Source organism: Pelodiscus sinensis, chromosome 5 (genome assembly GCF_052426305.1).
Source record: "Pelodiscus sinensis isolate ZL-2025 chromosome 5, ASM5242630v1, whole genome shotgun sequence".
NCBI classification, from domain to species: Eukaryota; Metazoa; Chordata; order Testudines; family Trionychidae; genus Pelodiscus; species Pelodiscus sinensis.
In genome coordinates, this window is record NC_143056.1 from 126,964,353 (window position 1) to 126,985,691 (window position 21,339).

Here is a 21,339-nt window from a genome sequence, read left to right on the forward strand (position 1 = left end):
CATGACTCATCTGCCTTTCTTTTCAGCTTCTCCTCTCAGCACTTGTAGCCAACCAGGCTGGGGCTACACAGTCACCTGGTTTTTGAGGGCACGATCAAAAGTAAAACATTCACTTCCTGTCAGAACAAAAGAAAAGGACCGAGACTTAGTGAAAAGATGATTTAATGCCACAATGTGTGGCCGAGGGAGGCAGCCAAACAAAGATCAGAGCATCTCTCTGCCCCAGGGCTGTACCTGGCGGACAGTCCAGGTCCCATTACAGCTGAATGGGAGTTTTGCATTTGCGTTCAATGGGTCAGGTGTTTGACTCTTTCGCTCAGTCCCTCAAAGGCGTTCAGACTCTCAAAACCCATTGATGCCTTTGAGGAGCTGGGCCAGTTGTCCCTGTAAGCTGCACGCTTGAGCAGTCACCGAGGAGAGATTGCAATGCTGCCTAGCTGATTAGCAGAGCACCCACAGCCGGCAGCATGTGTTTTTGCTGGTGGTGCACATCCACATGTGCCTCAGTGCACCGCACAAAATTTATTCCACACATGCATGGAAAAAAATTAGAGGGAACATTGAGCTGGGCCTCAGTGTATATAAATGAGGGGGAACACCACTTGCTTCTCTGTCATCCATTGGCACCAGCACAGAATTTGTTCTATGTCACACACACACACACACACACACACACACCCTGGGATCATTGCAGGTAGGGTCCCTGAATTTGTCTGTGTCTGCTTCCCCTTTGGTTTGAGCCATTTTCATCCCGCCATTACCAGCAAGGGCCTCTTTAGTGCAGTGGCTGCTGCTGAAGGTATGGGGAGAACGCTGCTCCCCTCCTTCCAGCCGGCTCTAGGGGTAGGGTTGCTGCATGTTCCGCCAGCTTTCAGCTTGCTGCTGGTGGCGCCTGAGGAAGTTGTCCCTGCATCATGATGGGCAGGGTGGGACCTCGCCCATCCATCAGTTGCCGGGGCAGCAGTGGACTGGGGGAGGGTTACAAGACCTAGGTGAGGAAGTTACCCGCCTGTGGGGAGATGAGTGTGATTGCTGGGTCCAATGAGGCCTTGTGTAGGCCTGGTGTCTGCCGCCGCTGCTGGCTTTCCCGGTGCCTGTTCTGAACAGCCACCTTCTCCAGCCTCTGGACTTTCCCTGCCGCTTGGAGTCCAGGTTGGCCTGCGGGAGCTGCTTGTCCAGTTTCTGGGCAGACGCCCACGAACATTTCTAAGCAGTGTCACCCGCAAAAGGTTTCCCTACTGGCTGGTCCCTCCCTCACAAGACCAGTCCTCGGGCCAGGCAGCAGCATTCCAGGTCTGTGAGGGTGGATTGTAGAGCCGTGATTCTCCAGGCATTGTAGTAGGCCTCACTGCAAGCCACGGATCCCCCAGAGCTAAATGCCACCGATGGAGACCACGGACGGTCCCGTGCAGTGCTAAAAGGAACAGTCGCCCTGCAAGGCCCATGTAAAGAGGCTTTGCTTTAATGTGTGGTCAGTCCCACTCAGAAACCTCTGACCATATTTCCGCCTGCGGCCTTAAGCTGACCCCTCCCATAGCACCAGGGCCAAGCTCTAGCCACACCCAGGTGAATGAATAGCAGGTAGGGTAGGAATCACCATGGAAAGTATGGGTAAGAGCCGGATATTCAGAAGTACTGAGCTCCCTACAGCTCCCGCGGATAAAGGAGAGAGCAGGGGGCAGGCAGAGCACTTTGAAAATTTGGCCCAAAGGCTCCGCTCCTCAAAGGCATAAAGCACTGACACCCATTGATTTCAATTGCCTCTGGGCCAGCCCCCCAGCTGCCACCATTGGAGTCAGTGGCTTCAGTAGGTTTGCTTGATGACTTTAGGTTGGTCCTGGTGCTCTCCTTGCAGTGGTTTGCCATAGACCCAGATAACTTAATCCCTTCCCCAGGGAGATACTTCTCTCTGGGCTATCTGAAGAGTTGGCCTTGAACCCTGTAAGAGCCCATGTGTCCTGTGGAGAGATGCAGGCTGGTCTGCCCACCCCGGGCCTTGTCATGAGAAATCAGGTCAAATGATTGTTTTCTGGCTCTGAATACACGTTGCAAATCGAAAAAGCCCTGCGTTTTGTGGCTGGCTGCAGTGGTTTCCGCCACATCAAAATGCAAACGAGCAAAAGCGACAACAACTCAGAATTGACTGTACATTGTGTCGGTTATGAAACACATAATGTTCCAGCAAGCGCCTTGCTCCTCCCCTCGATCTACTGGACGTCAGCTTACCCTGAGGAGCAAATCCGCATGTGATGTCAAGCAGTGCCATTTACGACAGGGCACGGAGGGCAGCAGACTCCTCCAGACCTTGGTTTGCCCCCCCCCCTCGACTTTTCTTAGGTCTACATGCTCCATTTTTGCCCTCTTCCTGCCTTGAAGGATGTCATGTAATCACATATAAGATAATTGAATTTACCAAGCTATATAATCACTTAGGCCATATCTTCACTACGTGGATGATTGACACTGCTATGATCGATCTTCCAGGGTTTGATTTAGTGGGACTAGTAAAGACCCACTAAATTGAACTCAGAGCGTACCCCCATCAGCACCAAGATTCCTGCTCCTCATGAGAAGTAAGGAAAGCCGATGCTCCCGTCACCCTCCCATTGTGTGGATGGCTCGGAAACATGATTTAAGATACATGGACTCTTAATTCAACCCTCTGCTATAGTGTAGACCAGGCCTTAGAGTTTTCTTCCCAAATATATATGTAGAGCTGATGGACCCTGGTTGTCAGGCAAGAGGAATTGAACCTGTAACCTCAGGGGTTAAAGCCATGGGTCTCTACCACATGAGCTAAAAGCCAGCTACCTCTCAACTAGGGCTGTAGAGCAGACTTCACTCTCCCTTCTCAGTGGTCTCTGGATTACAGATTTCCCTCAGCTGAAGGAGCAGGTCCCAAGCTTCTGAGACCTCCCAGCAGTTCATCCCCGATAAGCCCCCACTTGTAAAGCCGACAGACCCTGGTCATCGGCAGGGTGGGACTGAACCTGCAAAGCATGAGCGAAAAGCCAGCTAGTTCTCAGCTACACACCAGAGTTCCCTGTAAGCTGTGCACTTGGGCAGCCACCTAGGAGAGATTCAAATGTCGGCCAGCTGATTCGCAGAGCCAGCAGCATGGTGGCAGGCCCAAGGACAGGGTCTGAAAGGTGGCAGTAGTGCTGGGGCCTTGTGATTCAAAGGGGACTGGGGCTCCCGGCCACCACTGCTAGAGCCCCCAGGCCCTTTAAATCGCTGCTGGAGCGCCATTCCATACGGCTCTGTGGCTGGGGGGCAGGCAGTGCGGAGGGCTGGTTGTTTCCAGTCCTACCCCTAACACACAAGGCTCTGCCCCTTTTGGGAGGGTGGAGCCAATTCCACCCCTGCTCCACACACACACACCTTGCTTAGGGACCCACAGAAGCTGTTGGCTCCCCTGGCTGGTGGTGCACATTTGCCCATATTTTGGTGCACATAACAAAATTTATTCTGTCCCTGGATGGAAAAAATGAGAGGGAACACTGCTGCACACCTGCACAGCCTAGACCCACGCCACAGTGGCCCAGCCTCTATTTCCCCCCAAAATTCCAGCTGATCCACCCAGCATCTTCCAGGCTGAGGCGACGCAGCCCCCAGCTATGAACGTCACATCAATGTTCTGCCACTTCTAGGGCAATCAGAGTCCAAACTGCATCTAAAAAAAAACCCCCAAAAATTCTCTTCCCACAGGCAGGCTACAATGAATAGCCATCTCCCCCTCTTCTCACATCAGCTCTCCCACCCTGCCAGGCAGCCATGGAACTGGGTTCTCCCTTGGTAGCTCTTCCCTCAAACCTGACACCTGCCCCGGTGTCATGGGGCAGGGCTGATTGGGCTCCCTTTGACCCTTTCCTGACTTGTGTGGGTCTGTTAATCTCATCGCCAAGACAGACCAACCAACCCAACCATGAACAAGGGGAAACTCGGCTGTTTGTTTATTTTCTAAAGCAGGGGCCATTCGACACATTAAGACACAATCCCGCGGGAACAGCAGCACCTTTCAAGCAGCCGCAAAGCCATCCCTTTGGAGCAATAATACCATCCATGCCTGCAGCTTCGCTGATACACCCACCCCTCAAAGCAGGAGGAGATGCCCCCGGTAGACTGCTTGTGGAAGATCAAATACCAGGGCTCTGTAATTGAGCAGAGAAAGGCATAAGGAGAGCCAATGGCTACCAGCTGAAGCCAGACAAATTAAATGAGGCACAATTTTCTAATGGTGGGGTGATTAACAGACTACTACAGGAAGGGATGGATTCTCCATCTCTGATGGCTTAAGACGGATGCCTCCATGGAAGATGCTTCAGCCAAACGCAAGTTACCGGCTCAGTGCAGGTGTGACTGAGTAACATGCGCTGATCTGTGTTATACAGAAGAGCAGAGAAGATAATTCAGTGGTACAGGTTGTACCTCTATCAACTGGAGCTCTCTGGGCTGGCAACATCCCTGGGCTGGAAGGACCACAGATATCCCAGGATCAGAGAGTCCACATGCTGTGGGAGGTGGAGAACCGGGCAATGGGGGGAGGGGGGGACACAGCCCAACTGGGCTTGTGGGGGGGGGGGGGGAAGAGCCTGGAAGCTCAGCGCACGGCTCAGCTGGGCTGCAGGAGGGGGTGGGAGCCGCCGTGCGGCTCAGATGGGCTGTGCGGGGAGCCAGGATGCTGATGTGGGGGCAGGGCAAGGGATGGGACTGGCAGCAGGGGGGCCCAAAATGACCAATCAGGTCCCAAGGGTGCCAGACCAGGGAGGTCCAACCTGCCCTGAGAATCTATGGTTCCAGGAAGCAGAGATTTCCGGGACGGGCCTTCATATAACTATTCCATATAATGGATGAGCTTGGTTGAGGCAGCCCATCACCAGCGCCGGCTCTCGGCCTCTCTCTAGCCCACTTCCTGTTGGCTGGCTGCAGGGCCTGTCAGACCATCCTCTCCGGGACATGAACAGCTTGTGCGGTGGCGTGATGCTGCTGCAGCCCAGCAGGGGGCGTGTGAGCTGCCACCCCACCCCATGGCCATTAGTGGGGGCTTTTCCATGATGGGGCGGATGGAGGGAAGGCAGAGGGTGAAACAGGAAGGCCTCTCGCTGAGGGGCAGAGCATAGTGGCTCACTGAGGGAGGCTGTCGGTCCCTCCGCCGGAGGACACTCACACCGCGGGTCCCTCTGAGGCCACAGGCTCCGGCTCCGGGGCAGCCTCTTGGGAAGTGGGCGGATTGGGTGGGGCAGCAGCAGGCTGAAGAGAAACATAAAGGGATGGGCTGAGCAGTGAGGGTTCAGCAGGGGTAGCCCAGCCCCATCTCCCTCCAGCTATGGGTAGCTGCTTCCTAGCCTAGCCTGTTCGTTATCTGGGTATCTCCCGCCCTTATCCATGCACCAGGCATGGACACCCGATCTGCTCCCATCTGCCTTTCTTTGCTACACAGCCACTGTCGGTCTGTTTCCCATGCTCCTGTCACATCTGCGCCTCTCCCTGGCGTCCATCCCTTTTTCCTTCCATCCCTTCCCCCTCCTACCCAGCTCTCTGTAATCCCCCCCCTCCCCCGCTGCCCCACACCCAGTAGCAGTAGGGTAGTTACCACAGCATCGGCAGAGTTCTGGCGGCACACGGCTTTGCACCCGAAGGCTGCCAGGTAAATGGAAATGGAGAACCCCAGGGACGTTAAGATCAGGACGATGGCCCGCATGCCTGTGCAATAGTGCTGGGAAACAGAGGAGATGGAGAATCACTGACAGGCCTCTGGCAATGTTCCCTCTAATTTTTTCCATCCACGTACAGATTTTTTTCCATCACGTGAGGAATAAATATGATTATGTGCACAGAGGCATGTGTGGATGTGCACCACCAGTAGAAACACCAGCCTAACGGCGGGCACTCTGCTCATCAGCTTGACAGCATTTGAATTTATCCTGAGCAGCCGCCCAACCACCCAACTGACAGTGAAGGCTACAGCCCCTGTCCTCAGGAAGCCTCCAACAGGAAGAGGAATTTCAGACACTAATGAATCCCCCATCTACCTCAGGGGACAATTCCAGAGGGGACAGAGATGAAGCAAGAGCCTGAGTTCTTCAGGGGATAGAACTCCTCCTCCAACTCCCATCTCTGCTCCCATCTCAGCCAGCTGGCTGCCACATTCCTGCCCTTGGAGGAGGCATCAGGCACCCACCGAGAGTTGGTACAGCCGCCTGCAGTGCAACCTGTTGCTGGAGGAGCACTGGATGTACCGGTTACGGGGGTCATACACCAAGTCCACCAGGTAGAACAGGTTGATCATGCCCACCACCACTGTGCAGATGATGCAGACGACCAGGCAGGCTTTCACCTGCGGGAGGAAGGGAGCTGGTTGTCGCGGCTAAGAGAAGGAACGGCTGCCCACTCTTCTGGGCTGGGAACGGCTGTAGCTCGGAAACCCCGGCTTGCCTGCTAGAGTCCTACCCATGTACAGAGGCAAATTGCCCCATGACCACCCCCTAGCAGCCCCTCTCTGGATCCATCTTACTGGGCTCAGCCTTCTTGTCCTGACTTACCCTTCCCTCCCAACTGGCTCTGCCTTGCCTCTCCTTTGGGCGGGGCCAGGATCACCCCTTCTCTTCCCTAGGACTGCCCCCTACCTGGCTCTGTCCCCAGGTCTGCCTGTGGCACCAACTCCCCTTCATGCAGCCGAGCCTTGAGTACCCCAGCGGCACCTCAGAACACCGCCACCCATGGGGTTCACCTCAACCGCTGGTCCAGGCCCGTCTCCTCCCAGTGCCTTCATCCTCTTCCCCTGCACCTTGCTCACTGAGAGAAATCCTCAGCGCAAGGCCAGTCCCCGTGAGGGGTGTCGCTTTACCAGGGAGTGGAATGAGGAGAGGTGTGACCGAGCCCTGAAATGGGCTTTATCAAGAGGTTACTCACCAGGGCCAAGCTGTGGGCTGTGTCTGCCACCAGCGTGATGACGCCGGCCAAGAGCAACTGGAGGGGACGAGAGAAGGAGAGAGAGTAATAAGGGGCAGCGGCAGAGCTGCGGTGGGGAGGGGGCTGCAGGTTAGGACTAAGGGGTATTAGGTGGGCGTGGCAGGGAGACCCACGGCTGGGACTGCAGGAAGGCTGTAGGTGGGGGTTGGGGGACATCAGCAGGGCTGGGGCTAGGAAGGGAACCTGGGGGTGGGAGAGCAAGGAACTGGGGGTTGGGCCATCCCTAGGCATAGGTGAAATGCATGCCTGCTTCAGGGCTTCTCCCTGCCCCCACAGGCTGCTATTGGCCAGCAGAGGGCCCCCTGCTGCCGAACTGGGGTGGGGGCATAGAGGAGCCCCCACCCTCTGCAGCTCCACTCTGGCCCCAGGGAACCCCTCGAGCCCTGGGAAGCTGCAGGTGGGGATGAGGAAAGCAGTGCGGGATGGGAGGGGTGGGGGGGCAGGAGTGAAGTCCTAGCCCCTGGCAGGAGCTGGGTGCAGGTGGGGGGAAGCCCCAAGTCCCTGGCAGGAAACACACGGGGGAGGGGGGGAACACTGGGGAAAGCATCTGGTTCCCGGCAGGAACTGTGCAGCTGGGGGTTGGGGAAACCCCAGGCCTCGGACAGGAGCTGCGTGGGGAAGATTGGAGGGGGGAAGCACCAGGCAGCCAGGCTCCCAGCAGGACCCACAAGTGGGGGAAGGGGAAGCGCCTGGACCCCAGCAGAAGCTGAAGGGGCCCTCCATTGCGTGGGGCCCCATAACATGTAAGGGCAGCCCTGAGCCAGAGAGGCCCTGGCTGAGCTGGGACCGGAGGCGCAGGAAAGGGGCCGGTCACTCACCAGCACTGCTGAGTAGAAGTGGACGTGCAGCTCATCCCGATAGGTGCAGGGAGCGATGGACAAGAGGACACCGAAGGCCATCTGCAGCAGCCCCACCAGCAGCAAGAGGGCCTGCCGATGGAAACAAACCCACCCTCAGCATGCAGCAGAGACAGGCGCTGTGTCCAGGCACAGGCTAACAGGCCCAGGGCCTGCCTGACACAAGGGCCCAAGGACTGTGCAGAGGGGTAAGGCTGGCAGAGGGGGTGAGGCTGGAGCAACAAGGGGATGAGCTGTGAAGTGGAGAACCAGCTTTTTGTGTGCACACAGGCCCATGAGAGAGAGACTCTCCAGTCCTCGGCCTCCCTCCCGCTCTCTGCTCACCCCCATGACTCTGGGCTGCCCCTGGAGGAACCGCTGCAGCAAGGGCCCCTCTTCTGACATGGCAGATCCCGGTGTCTTGATAGAGACCAAACTCCTCACGGGCTCAGGAGCAGGGAAGATGATTCTGTGGGTGCAACAGGAACTGGGTCATGGGGGCACTCTGAAATGGCAAATTGCATTATACCAGTCAGCTACTAGGCACAGCCACATGGAATATGCCTGAGTTTCACAGAAGCCACTTGTGAAGTTATATGATTAAAATATTAGACAGCTGATTAAAAGGTGGCACATGGCCAGCAAGGGTTAACCATCTTATAGGCTGAGACCAGGTCTACACTAAAGGGGAAGGTCTAATCAAGAAACAGAACTCTAGCTACATTAATTATGTTGCTGGGGTCGATGTATCATGTTTCGAGTTTCCCCACCGTCCCTACAGTAGGAGGCCCACAGGAGCAAACACTCCCGTCAGCTTCCCTTACTCCTCAGAGAAGCAGGAGTACTGGCTGCCGACCAGAGCGCCCTCTGAGTTCAATTTAGTGAGGCTTAACTAGATTCACTAAATCAAACTCCGGAAAATCAATCACGGCAGCGGTGATCTTCTGTTTAGTGAAGACGTGGCCTGAGCGACCCCGGGTTGACCTTTAAAGGCTGGTTAGGAAGATTTGTAAGTAGTTGTTGGGCTGTTACAGTAAGTTAGAGTGGAACTTTGAAATGCAAACTTGTGTTGTTAGAGCATTAGAATGGAAGGTGTTTGCTCAGGTCTTGTGATGTGAACGCTCCTTGTTTGCCACGATAGCTTTTATTCATGATCAGAAGGGAATATTGACATTTACAATGAAACTTGATTGCAGTAGCATTATTGGTCATGTGTCTTGTTGAAGGTTGTGGTAAACTGTATGGCTACGTCTAGATTGCATCCTTTTTTCGTAAAAGGGATGCAAATTAGACGTATCGCAATTGCTAATGAAGCGGGGATTTAAATCTCCCCCGCTTCATTAGCATAAAAATGGCTGCCGCTTTTTTTCGGCTCAGTTTTGCCGGAAAAAAGCACCAGTCTAGACACGGATCTTTTGGAAAATAAAGCCTTTTCCGAAAGATCCCGTATCCCTCCTACCTGCTTGGGTGCTCCTGGGAAAAGCTGTAAGCCACAGAAGATGAGATCCCAGGACATACACTTATAATGGACATTGAGTTAGTAACTTTGGATTGATCTGAAAAGATCCATCTGCAGCTACAAAGCCCAACAATTCTATAAAAACAAGTAGTTCTGTGACACCTTAGGCTGTGTCCAGACTCAGGGTTTTTTTCGGGAAAAGTAGCCTTTTTCCGAAAAAACTTCACCTGCGTCTAGACTGCAGCCACGTTCTTTTGAAATTAAATCGAAAGAACGCGGCTTTTCTTTCGACGGCGGTAAACCTCATTTCACGAGGAAGAACGCTTTCTTTCGAAAGTGCTTCTTTCGAAAGAAGGCGTTCTTGAATGTAAATAGGGCTTCTTCGAAAGAGAGCATCCAGACTCACTGGGTGCTTTCTTTAGAAAAAGCGGCTTGCTCTTTCGAAAGTTCCGCGTGCAGTCTAGACGCTCTCTTTCAAAAGAGGCTCTTCCGAAAGTATCTTTCGAAAGAGCCTCTTTCGAAAGAGGCTTGCAGTCTAGACATAGCCTTAGAGACTAACAAATATATCTATATCTATATATAGTATCATGAGCTTGTCCACTCAAGATCATCTCATCTGAAGATGTGGGTTTTGCCCACAAAAGCTCATGATACTATATCCTGTATTTTTTTGTTTGTCTCTAAGGTGCCACAGGACTGCTTGTTGTTTTTAAAGTTACGGACTAACACGGTTACTCCTCTGAGACTTTTCAACAACAGCCGAACCTCAAGAATGGAACTCATGTCTGTGTGTATATTGACCTTTTAACCAATGCGCTCCCTCTTTTCTTTCTTAATAAATGTTAAGTTTAGATAGTAAAAATTGGCTATAAGCATGTATTTGGGTAAGGTCTAAGCTATACTTGGGTGCATGGCTGGTCCTTTGGGATCAGAACTTTTTCTTTTGTATGGTGAAATATGATTTTCAATGGTCATCAACATATTTGACCTGAATACCTGGATGGAGATCTGAGTCTGGGCACTTTAAGGGAAATGTGTTGTTTGGAATTCTGAGTAGCCAGTGAGGTAATACCGAAACGGTTCTGTGCTGGCTTGATACATCTAAATATCGGAATACCCACCAGCTTTTGGGATGTGTCTGCCTCATTCTGTTTTCAGTTCACCCTAACTGAGTGGCCTCCACTGCTCCCACAGGGCATGTCTAACACTAAGAAACTATTTCAAAATAACTAAAATCGATTTAATAACTCCTGAAATAACAAAATCAAAATAGTGTGTCCTCACTATGGGGAAGCCTCAAAATTAGTCTGAGGCAGGCTCCGTTAATGTGGACGTGCTACCTCAACTTAGAGCCCCAGGAAGCACTGGGGAGTAATTCGTCTGAATTACTTTAGGGAGTAGCTATTTTGAAATAGCGGCACTGGAGCATCCACCTGAAAGCTGTTTTGAAACAACTATTTGGAAATTAGCGTTATTCCTCAAGAAAAGCAGGAGTACAGATTTCAAATTAACCAGCTTGTTATTTTGAAATAATGGGCTTAGTAGTGTGGATGCGCTGTTTATTATTTCGAAATAAGGGAGGCTATTGGGAAATAAACCCCTAGGCTGTGTCTACACTGGCCACTTATTCCGGAAAATCAGCTGCTTTTCCGGAATAACTTGCCAGCTGTCTACACTTGGCTTGTCTGCACAGGGCCAAATGTGGGAAAAAACCCTCCTCTTGAATTTCCGGAAAAGCCTCTTGAATTTCCGGAAAAGCACTGACAATCTAATGTAAAATCATCAGTGCTTTTCCGGAAAAACTATGCTGCTCCCATTCGGGCAAAAGTCCTTTTCCGGAAAACTGTTCCGGAAAAGGGCCAGTGTGGACAGCCCAGATTTCTTTTCCACAAAAAAGCCCCGATCGCGAAAATGACGATTGGGGCTTTTTTGCGGAAAAGCGCGTCTACATTGGCACGGACGCTTTTCCGCAAAAAGTGCTTTTCCGGAAAAGCATCCTGCCAGTGTAGACGCGCTCTTTCCGAAAATGCTTATAACAGAAAACTTTTCCATTTTAAGCATTTCCGGAAAATCATGCCAGTGTAGACGTAGCCCTAGAGTAGACCAAGGCACAGGGACCATGGTTACTTTCCTCCTGGAAGTTCATGAAAAGATCCTATAGAGAACACATCTGGTGTGTATCTATCTGGGAGAAGGGCTCTGCAGCCAGTACATGTATGGTACAAAGACCCTGACTTGCTAATAGCAACTCAGCAACCTAGGGCTATGTCTACACTCTGATCTTCTTCTGGAAAAATGTGTGTACCTTTTCCCCTTTTTTTTCTTGGAAGTGGCTTTTCCAACATTTGGCTTGTCTGCACAGGGCCAAATGTGGGAAAAAACCCTCCTCTTTTGGAAGAGCCCTTATTCCTCATAAAATGAGGGATACATGGCTTCCGAAAGAACATGCCCACTTTTCCAAAAACTATTCAGAAAAAGCGGATGCATTCCCTGGATGAGGCAGAGTTTTTCCAGGATCCTTATGTAGGGACCTTCGCAGAAGAAGCACTTTGCTTGTACTTGGAGCCATGCCAGCAATGTTATCTGTACATTTCTCAGCCACAAGCTGGGGAAAATGTTTCCTGTTCCCTAAAAAGTCCCCGGTATTTTTTCTGATGTTCTAATAGCAAGTGGCAACAGCTATCACATGGTGTCAGAAGAAAAACAAAATGTAAGACTGGAGAATGAATCTGGAAAACAATGGGCCCAGGAAAGCCTCCAGGAAATGTAACGTTTGAAGGAAATGCAGCAGAAAATTGGAGAAAGCAGAAGCAAAGATGTGAGCTGTACAGCACGACCAGGGCCCTGGACAGACAAAATGAGTGGCTGCCAAGAGCATTAATTCTTAATGTGGCAGGTGAAGAAATGAGAAAAGCATTCAATGCTTTTCTATGTGATGATTCAGCAAATAAAAAAATGTCCCTGTCTTAAAGGGTAAGTTTAAGGCCTACTGTCCACTCCCCAGGAATAGCCTGTGTGATAGGCACACAGCTTTTGCTAGAAGTCAGACAGGTGGAGAAAATACATAGACCAGTGGTGGGCAAGCTAGGCTAGTGAGGGGGCTGCATGAGTGGATCTCAGTGGGCTGCAAGACTGTCGTAACCAAGACTGTCTCCCGGGCTAGGGTAGTTTTGCTCACTGTGCCAGCGTACGTACAATTTGCAGGGAGCATGGATTGAACTGTAGCAGCGCTTTGAGGGGTTGCAGAGGGAGTGTGCGGCTTTCACAGTGTTGCGGCTTTCACTTCACATGCCCCTTGCTTTAGGCGCATGTCACTTTAGTCACACTGGTAGAGAAAAAAACGACGTGGGTGAAAACCAGTAGAATTTGGCAACCCGGTGCATGGGCAACGGGACACCAAATGTCTCACAGGCTGCATAAAGAACCCTCAGGCTCTGGTAAACCACATTTACATAGGCCAACATGTGACTGATGTAAAACTGGCAGGAAAAGCCTCCCAATGCAGAAAATGGAGTGACTTGCTCATTAGAGCCTCTATGGCATGGGGTAGATGGCAAACTCTGTGCCAGTGAGATTGTTGGACCCTTGAATGTGCTGTGGACGTCCACAGTGCCGATTAAATGGCTGCAGAGCAATTGAATGGGCTGGGTGAACTGGAAAAACCTGTGCAAACATCGTAGCGTAAGTCCAATTTTAGTAAGTGCCTAGACTTGCCATTGTAAGCCATGGAAAAAAAGCCGTCAGAGGGAACAAAGGGTTCTTCTAAATGCAGCTATAGTGATGCCATGATGTCTAATATAAGGGCAGGAATGCCAGAGATGTCTGGGGTGGAAAAAATGAATAAGGAAAAGTTGTTTATTTGTTCCCATTACACAAAAACTTGGGGTCACCCAATGAACTTAACAGGCAGCAGGCTTAAAACAAACAAAAGGAAGTTTTTCGTCACCCATTGCACAGTCAACCTGTGGAACTCCTTGCCAGAGGATGTTGTGAAAGCCAGGACTTTAACAGGGTTCAAAAAAGAACTAGATACATCCATGGAGGAGGTCCATCAATACTTATTAGCCAGGATGAGCAGGAATGGTGTGCCTAGCTTCTGTTTGTCAGAGGCTGGAAATGGGTGACAGGGGAGGGATCACATAGACTCATAGACTCATAGACTTTAAGGTCAGAAGGGACCATTATGATCATCTAGTCTGACCTCCTGCACAGTGCAGGCCACAAAATCTCACCCACCCCTCCTAGAATAATCCTCTCACCTATATCTCAGATATTGGAGCCTTCAAATACTTTGAAGACCCCAAGATGCAGAGAATCCTCTAGCTGTGATCTGTACCCCATGCTACAAAGGAAGGCGAAAAACCTCCAGGGCCTCTGCCAATCTACCCTGGAGGAAAATTCCTTCCCGACCCCAAATATGGCGATCAGCTGAACCCTGAGCATGTGGGCAAGACTCATCAGCCAGACACCCAGAAAGTTCTCTATAGTAACTCCTATCATCCCTCCATTGACCTATTTCCCACTGATAATGAATGGTCAATTAGTTACCAAGATCATGTTATCTCATCAAACCATCCCCTTCATAAACCCATCTAGTTTAATCTTGAAACCAGATAGATCTTTTGCCCCCACTACTTCCCTTGGAAGGCCGTTCCAGAACCTCACTTCTCTAATGGTTAGAAACCTTCATCTAATCTCAAGTCTAAACTTCCTACTAGCCAGCTTATATCCATTTGTTCTTGTGTCCACATTGGTATTAAACTTAAATAATTCCTCTCCCTCCCTGGTATTTATCCCTTTAATATATTTAAAAAGTGCAATCATGTCCCCCCTCAGCCTTCTTTTGGTTAAAGTAAACAAGCCAAGCTCCTTGAGTCTCCTTTCATAAGACAAGTTTTCCATTCCTCGGATCATCCTAGTGGCCCTTCTTTGTACCTGTTCCAGTTTGAATTCATCCTTCTTAAACATGGTGATTCCCTGCTCTGTTCACTCCCTCTGGGGCACCTGGCATTGGCCACTGTCGGCAGACGGGATACTGGGCTAGATGGGCCTTTGGTCTGACTCAGTATGGCCGTTCTTATCTTCTTAAGGGACAAACACAATCCTTTTGCCAAAATCTACTATTCTGACAAGGAACAGACATTTGTCCACACAGGGCCAGCTGAGCATTCACAAGATCTGCCGTTGGGTACGACAGGTGGAACATGGATTTGCTCAATGAACATTATGTTTTAAAATTGACAGCATGTGTAGTAGGAAGAGGGCCTGGAACATAAGCCCTTATAGTAGAGGCTTGGTCTGAGGCCTGGGTAAAAAGGATGCTCAGAGTTTTGCTGATGCCAAGTAAAATCAGGTTGCCAGCTAGAGACAGGCCCTGCTCACAGAAGCTGGACAGAACAGGGCTGATATTGCAGATGTGCGAGTCACCGGGAGATTCACACAAACACATTCCCTAAAGAGAATAGGAACATGCTGACCCCAGGGGAGCTGAAACAATTTTTATAGCAGGGATACTGAGAGCCATTCATTGGAAACCCTGTGCATAATGGAAACTACTTTAGCAGCACCCCAAAAACCCTAGTTCCAGGTCTAGGGCTGGCCCATCCTAGGGATAAGGCTGAGATGGCAGCATAATGGATAGAAATGTACAAGGTGATGGGTGGTAACTGGCTGCATCAGCTAGCTACATTAGAGGGGCCGTGTTCAACTTGTTTGTATTGATGTATAAAGTGGAGTCTCACCGGGGTGTGTTTGTCTGGCCGAGGGGCGCCTGGTGCCTTGTCATGGGCATACATGGGTTAGTGTACTTGTAACGGATGAGCCATGGCGCCATGCCTTGTCGGCAATAAACCCGACCAAGCTCATTTGCTACAAACCCCATCTGTGGGTTTATTGGATAGTCTGATTGGAGCCTGCTGTCTGGCTGGAGTCAGTACAGTGCGCAGAACAACACATGCAGCCAGACATCTGACCACAGCAGGACACAGGTGATGATGTCCATCAAGTTATACCCCACTTTAAGGGCCCAATCAGGGGTGACACATAGGTGGGACACATGCACTCCGGCCACCATGGCTGGGAGGGACAAGCAGTTGGCCAGCAGCCGGCACTGCCCACAGCAGGGATCCATCCCCCGCAACTCACCGGCAGAAAAGCAGAGCAAGGGGTCCCTAGCTTGCTATGCTCTCTTGGGGGGGGGAGGGGGGACAGGACTGTCTCAGCATTCACCATCAGGAAGTGGAGTGATGTATCTGGGGGAGCAGCGGGAGCCAGGGTTACGTTGCTCTACTTCCCACTGCTGCTTGTGAATGTGGGGCGGAGAGAGGGGGTGGACAGAACCCTGCTGCGGCCCACTAATCCCCTAGGCCACATCTGTTGGGAGAAGAGGAGGAGTGGGAGCAACACAAGGAAGAGGCAGGAAGAGCTTGGAACAAGAGCAAGGGAGGGGGCAGAGCAAGGGTGAGGAGAGTTGGGGCTTGAGGTGGAAGATGTTTGTCCCGGCACTTCCCAGGGCTGAGGAAGAGTCATAGGACCAGTGGCATCCCATGTCTCCCTTCACCAGTCACCCCGGGGCCCGATCACTTCGCAGCTCAAGTATCCAGCTCAAGTATCCAGCTGATAACATATTTAGTGGGGCAGTGAATTGCTGGAGTTTCAGGTGGTGGAATTTGACTCACATGCTGTACTGGGCTTCCAGGCTGTGACGAGTTTAAACTCAGTACAAAGAGTCACTATGGTAAAGGAAGAACCAAACGGTAACGGGAATGTATTTGAAGAATACAAGGATGAATCTAAAGGCCTAGAGTGCTTGCCAGGTATGCACAACATAAAGATGATCTCATAAGTACCAGCAGTAATTCATTCACCTCATAAAGGTCCGGTGACCCGGAGGGACAAAGCAGAGAAAGACTTGAACTGCATGGAATAGTTGGAAATAATAGCAAAAGTACAAGGACCTCCTGTGATGTAGCACTCCCTGTTCTTAATGGAAATATGCTTATGAATATAACATAACTGGAAAATGCTTAATGAGAAATACTTCTTGTTAGGTATCATTGGAAAAGTCAGAATCTGCTGAGTGTGTCTATTCCATCGGTGTGCAGGGAGCATTCCAGTATTTGAAAGTTGAAATATGAAGTATTAACCTGTGCTACTGATGTAGACATGCTAAGTGAGGGTCATAAGGGTGTTTCAGAAGGTTGATGGCTTGTTGATAAGGACAATTATCTGTAAATGGGGTTAAAAGCTTCAGGGGTAGCTGAGTTAGTCTGTAACTGGAAAAACTTAACTCACAGTGAATTGTCTAGCAGAAATGGATTTATTTTTCCTGTGGGGCAGCCCAAAAGGAAGGGCTCAGCATACCCACAAAAACATGTGTTCAGGTCACCTGATATGAGAGACCATCATCAATCTAGTAGTTTTTCACACAAAGGGAGTGGGGAGGCCTTGTGGACAACCTATTTAAGGGGGAAGCCCCCAGAGGCGGGGCTGCCATTCCTGAGAACATCCCAGTTTACTCTCTAAAGGCACATTTACACAGCAGGGCTAAGACTGAAATAAGCTACGCAACTTGAGCTATGTCAAATGTGTAGCGTAAGTCGAAATAGCTTAATTCGGCTTTTGGCACTGTCTACACAGCAGGAAGTCCGAGAAAGAGCACTCTTCTGCTGACTTCCCTTACTCCTCGTACAGTGAGGGTTACAGGAGCTGGAGTAAGAAGTCCTTCAGCTCGACATTATTTTGGCATTATGTCAAAATTACTGCTTGTAATGTAGATGCAGACTAAGTTATCCCGAAATAACGCTGCTGTGTAGACATAGCCTAAGAAACCTACTGGAAACAACTGGCATTGAACATTAAGAAGGGTTGGGACCAGACTGGAGGCTTTCCAGACTGTGAAAGAAGATGACTAGAACTATTGTTAGGGTAAGGTAACAAGTTTCTTAGTGAATTAGGCTTAGCTGGCATGCTTTATTTTATTTTGCTTAGTAACTTACTTTGCTCTGTGTGGTGTTACTTAAAACCACTTAAATCCTACCTTTAACACTTCATAAAATCCCTTTTGTTTATTAATAAACCCAGCGCGAACAATTGTTCCCGCGGGGGAAGTAGGGGGGAAGCAGCTGTGCATCTCTCTCTACACATAAGAAAGAGGCAGGGAGTATGAGCTTGCTCTGTATGTGACTTTATATGGAGCAAGATGGATTTATCTGGGGTTCTGGTCCCATTGGAGCTATGCAACCTGGGTGCTGAGGAGATTCTCTTTAGCTGAGTCTTTCCAGAGCTGATCTGATCTCAGTGTCTGTATTACTCTGCTGAGGGCTGTGATCCCACCTCTCTGTCAGTGCTGGAGGAGGCCAGAGGGCCTGGCTCCACAAGACAGAGTAAAGAGGGCACCCAGGAAAGGAGGAAAGTTGGCTCAGTGTTTTTTCAGCACAAGTGATTGTCACAAAGAGATCTCTGTGACTAGACACATCACACTTACTAATGGGGCAATTCTATCGTAACTGAAGTCAAGCCAAGTTGAGATGAAATTAAAACATATTTAGATCCAAGGGAGATGAATAAAGTGCTACAAAGGGAACAATGTCAATTGCCTACAGTAGAAGAAATCACAGGCAAGTTAGCGAAAAGGGCAGGTTTTGCTGTCTTGGAGGCTCATGGCAGATATAGGCAAATACACCTGGATGACAAAAGATTTAGATTCTGTTTGTTTAACACACCATTTGGCAGGCACAGGCTCGCTAGCCTTGCTTTTGGCATCTGTTCAGCCCTTGAAGTGGAGCAAAGAGTGATCCATCAGGCCTCTGGAGGCCTGGAAGGTGCTGAATGTGCAATCAATAACATATTGATGGGAGGAAATGCAGGGCAAGAATGTGATGACAGGCTCAGGGGAGTTGTAGGCAGGTGTCCTGAAAGGAATCTGTGACTGAACAAGAGCCAGTGTAAATGGGCTCTGACAGAGAGCAAACATTTCGGGCATGCCTTGACAAAAGGTCAAAAGCCTGACAACTCAAATCATAGCTGCAGTCACTGAACTTGCGAGGCGGAATCGCAAAGATTTCTCCGAATGGTTACTTATCTTGGGAACTCTATCCTGAACATGTCAACTAAGAGTAGCAACTTCTTGAAGACCTCTGCTGGGAAAAGATGTCGAGTTCACCTGATGCCAGTGCATATGATGGCACATGAACGCTTGAAAAAAATCACTTACAAAGGCCTCTGGGCTGATCTATTTTAATGTCCAAGACCCAGTTACTAAGTCAGTGGATACGAATTCCACCAGATTAGGGGCTATATGGTGCTTCTAAAGCTTAGAACTACACAACTGATCTGTGCCCACACAGAAGAAGAAAAATGTTGGCAATAGAATTTGGCTGTACTCGATTTCATCAGTTTATCTATGGGGAAAATAAGTAGCTGTGGAAACTGACCGCAAGCATCTTGAGGCTATTTTCAGAAAACCTTTGCGTAGTACTCCACCAAGGATTCAAAGATGGTTGCTAATGCTCCAGAAATAGCACACAGAAATTGGATACAGACTGGGGAAAGAATTAGTAGTTGCTGATGCTTTATCCAGACTCCAGAGTATACATGTTGCATGATGAAGGGGAATAAGGGCAAAGGAAACTGATGTTGCATTACATCAGATGATGTTTTATGTGCTGGTTTCTGAATGGAAATTGAAGGAACTTCAAGCAGCTACGGCACATGGATGTTCTGCAAGCTATTTGTCAAGGAGAGCCAGATAATAGACTGGTACTGCCAGAGGATATCTGTACTCATTGGTCATATAAAATGGACTTGTTTTTTAAAATGACTGAATCATAGTACCAAAGTCTCAGAAAAGACGCGTTGGCTATTATTAATAAGAATCATCTGTGAGCAGAGCTACGTAAAAGGAGCACACAAGATGCTAACTGTAATCAAACTGAATACACAGTAAATGCTTGCAAAACATACCAGACCTTCGAGAACAAAACTCAAAAGGAACAAATGCTACACCAGGAGGTCCCGAACAGACCTCAGCAGGAACTTGGCACGGGGATGCTGTCAAACTAGGTGCCAGTTTATGTGCACTGCTCAATGCATACCTGGAAACCAGTCTGGCTCACTTGAGTGCTAGTGGTGTTAAAATAGATGCTAAGATCATAAGCATGTGGGTCATGTTTAGACTCTATGAAATGCTTATAGGATGCTGCAGGTGTTAATTTCACTGCTAACATCTGGACCCCAGGTGATAAGGTGACAGTAAACATTTGTACTGTAAACCCAGTGATGGTGTGTGATAGATGGGAGGCATGCTGTCCTTTTCTAAACATCCCAGCATTCAGTAACTAAAGGGTTAAACTCAGATAGCTAGGAAATGTTGGCAGGGAGCCAGGAGAACCAATGGGAAGAAAGTGCTGAGGTTTCATTGGAAAGGAAATCTGCTTGCTGCTTTTCTTTGTGGGAGTTTTAAACCAGGAGCTGGGGGAACAAGATGAATTTAACCAGGCAGGAATACCATGCCTAGAAAGAATATCAGGCCTAGAATTGGATGGGACCTTGGACGTATGGATATATGAGTAGACAGGGAATGTTTAATTAGACGCAATCAGGTTATTTCAGGTTATTTTCTTTTTTGTTGTTGTTAGGTTAAACTCGTCTGAGCTTGGTCCATGTGCTCTCCCTCCCCCCACTGTAACTTTAAAGCCGAATTCCAGGGAAGAAATTCTCTGCACTTTAATCTGTTTTTTCTCAGTTGCTCTTTAATACTTAGCACCCCAGTATGCTTTACCAAGTATATCTTCTTGTTTTGTCAATAAAATCACCTTTTTTAAGAGCATGATCTGATTATTGTGTTTTGAAAGAGAGGTCTGTGTATGCACGCCTAAGACTGAGAGGTCAGCTATTAGAGATTATAGTTTGTTTGGCTTTTTTAAGCTCTCTTGTGGTAAAAGAGCATGGAAGAAGTTCTCAAGTCTCTGGAAGAAGTTCCCAACTGATTTCTTGCTGGGTTCAAGAAGAAAGGGTGGGTTTTTTTCCACTTGGATGATGGCAACCTCTCTCCCAAGATCCCCTCCCCTGGCCACCAGGCTGGAGGCTAGTACTTGACTGGACCTTCTTCCCACCTTGCATGGGTGTCTTGGGTGTCTGCGTGGTGCTAACTAAGCAGCTGCACAGTCATGCAGCTTACAGGGAACTTAGCTTGGCAGGCCTATTTGCTGATTGTTATTTCAAATACTCAGAAGGCTGCTTGCCTCAGGACCACAAGTGCATCTGATGCTGCATGTCTATGTTTGCAAGGCCTGGCATCCCCGAAGAACTCATTAGTGACAATGCACCCCAAGTTTGCTCCAGAGACTTTACAAAAGTTTTACAAAGTGCTGGGACTTCATTCATAACACATCAAGGCCGATGTTCCCTCAATCGAATGGACTGGCTCAGAGAGCAGTTCAAACCGTACAAAGGGATCTTAAAAAAAATCTAGCAAGGATAACAGATCCCTAGCTTAGCCTGTTGGACTAACACCTCTAGGGAATAAGGAGGATTGCAGATCATCGGCTCTACTCCTTTTGGAAAGGGATCTAAGGACCAGATTGCCAACTTCATCCAAGTTACAGTAGCTCAAGGTTGTACAGGATGGACCTCCCTGGTCCGGCACCTTCGGGACCTGACCGGTCCTGGACAAGGGAGTTTGCCAGACCAAGGGAGGTGGGGGGCGGGTGCCAGGCTCCCACCTGGGCTCCTCTTCCCAGCAGCTGGGCTCCAGCAGCCCCACCAACTTTGCTGCCCTGCTGGACTCCTCCTGCTTTGATGCCCCACTGGCCCTGTGGGCTCCAGCAGCCCCACAGATTCTGGCCAGCCACTGGCAACCTCTGACACTGGGGCTCTCTGGTCCAGCAACATCCATGGTCCTGCTGGACCACAGATGTTACCAGACCAGAGAGTCCCAGGCCACAGAGGTTCGACCTGTACAAGGAGACACACGCACTAGAGAGACAATCAGAGGAGACTTATATTTTGACAAAAGTGCAAAGCCATTATCCTCACTGGAAAAAGGAAGCGATGGTTTGTATTTGTGGGAAA

General features: G+C 49.6%; 1 protein-coding gene across 2 annotated transcripts; it reads right to left on the bottom strand.

Moving 5' to 3' along the window:
* Nucleotides 1-3,936: 3,936 nt before the first annotated feature.
* LOC106732399 (membrane-spanning 4-domains subfamily A member 4A-like) lies at nucleotides 3,937-8,785 on the bottom strand. Of its 2 annotated transcripts, XM_089778755.1 has the most exons (7): nucleotides 8,154-8,785; nucleotides 7,791-7,901; nucleotides 6,913-6,969; nucleotides 6,182-6,337; nucleotides 5,594-5,716; nucleotides 5,129-5,250; nucleotides 3,937-4,151 (listed from the first exon to the last, which is right to left on the bottom strand). In XM_089778755.1, the coding sequence occupies exons 1-6, from the start codon at nucleotides 8,211-8,213 to the stop codon at nucleotides 5,164-5,166; spliced, it is 594 nt and encodes a 197-aa protein (XP_089634881.1). In that variant the 5' UTR covers nucleotides 8,214-8,785; the 3' UTR covers nucleotides 3,937-4,151; nucleotides 5,129-5,163. The 2 variants fall into 2 exon arrangements, with proteins under 2 accessions (XP_089634881.1, XP_089634880.1); XM_089778754.1 differs by having other exon boundaries at nucleotides 3,937-5,250; nucleotides 8,154-8,783.
* Nucleotides 8,786-21,339: the final 12,554 nt, after the last annotated feature.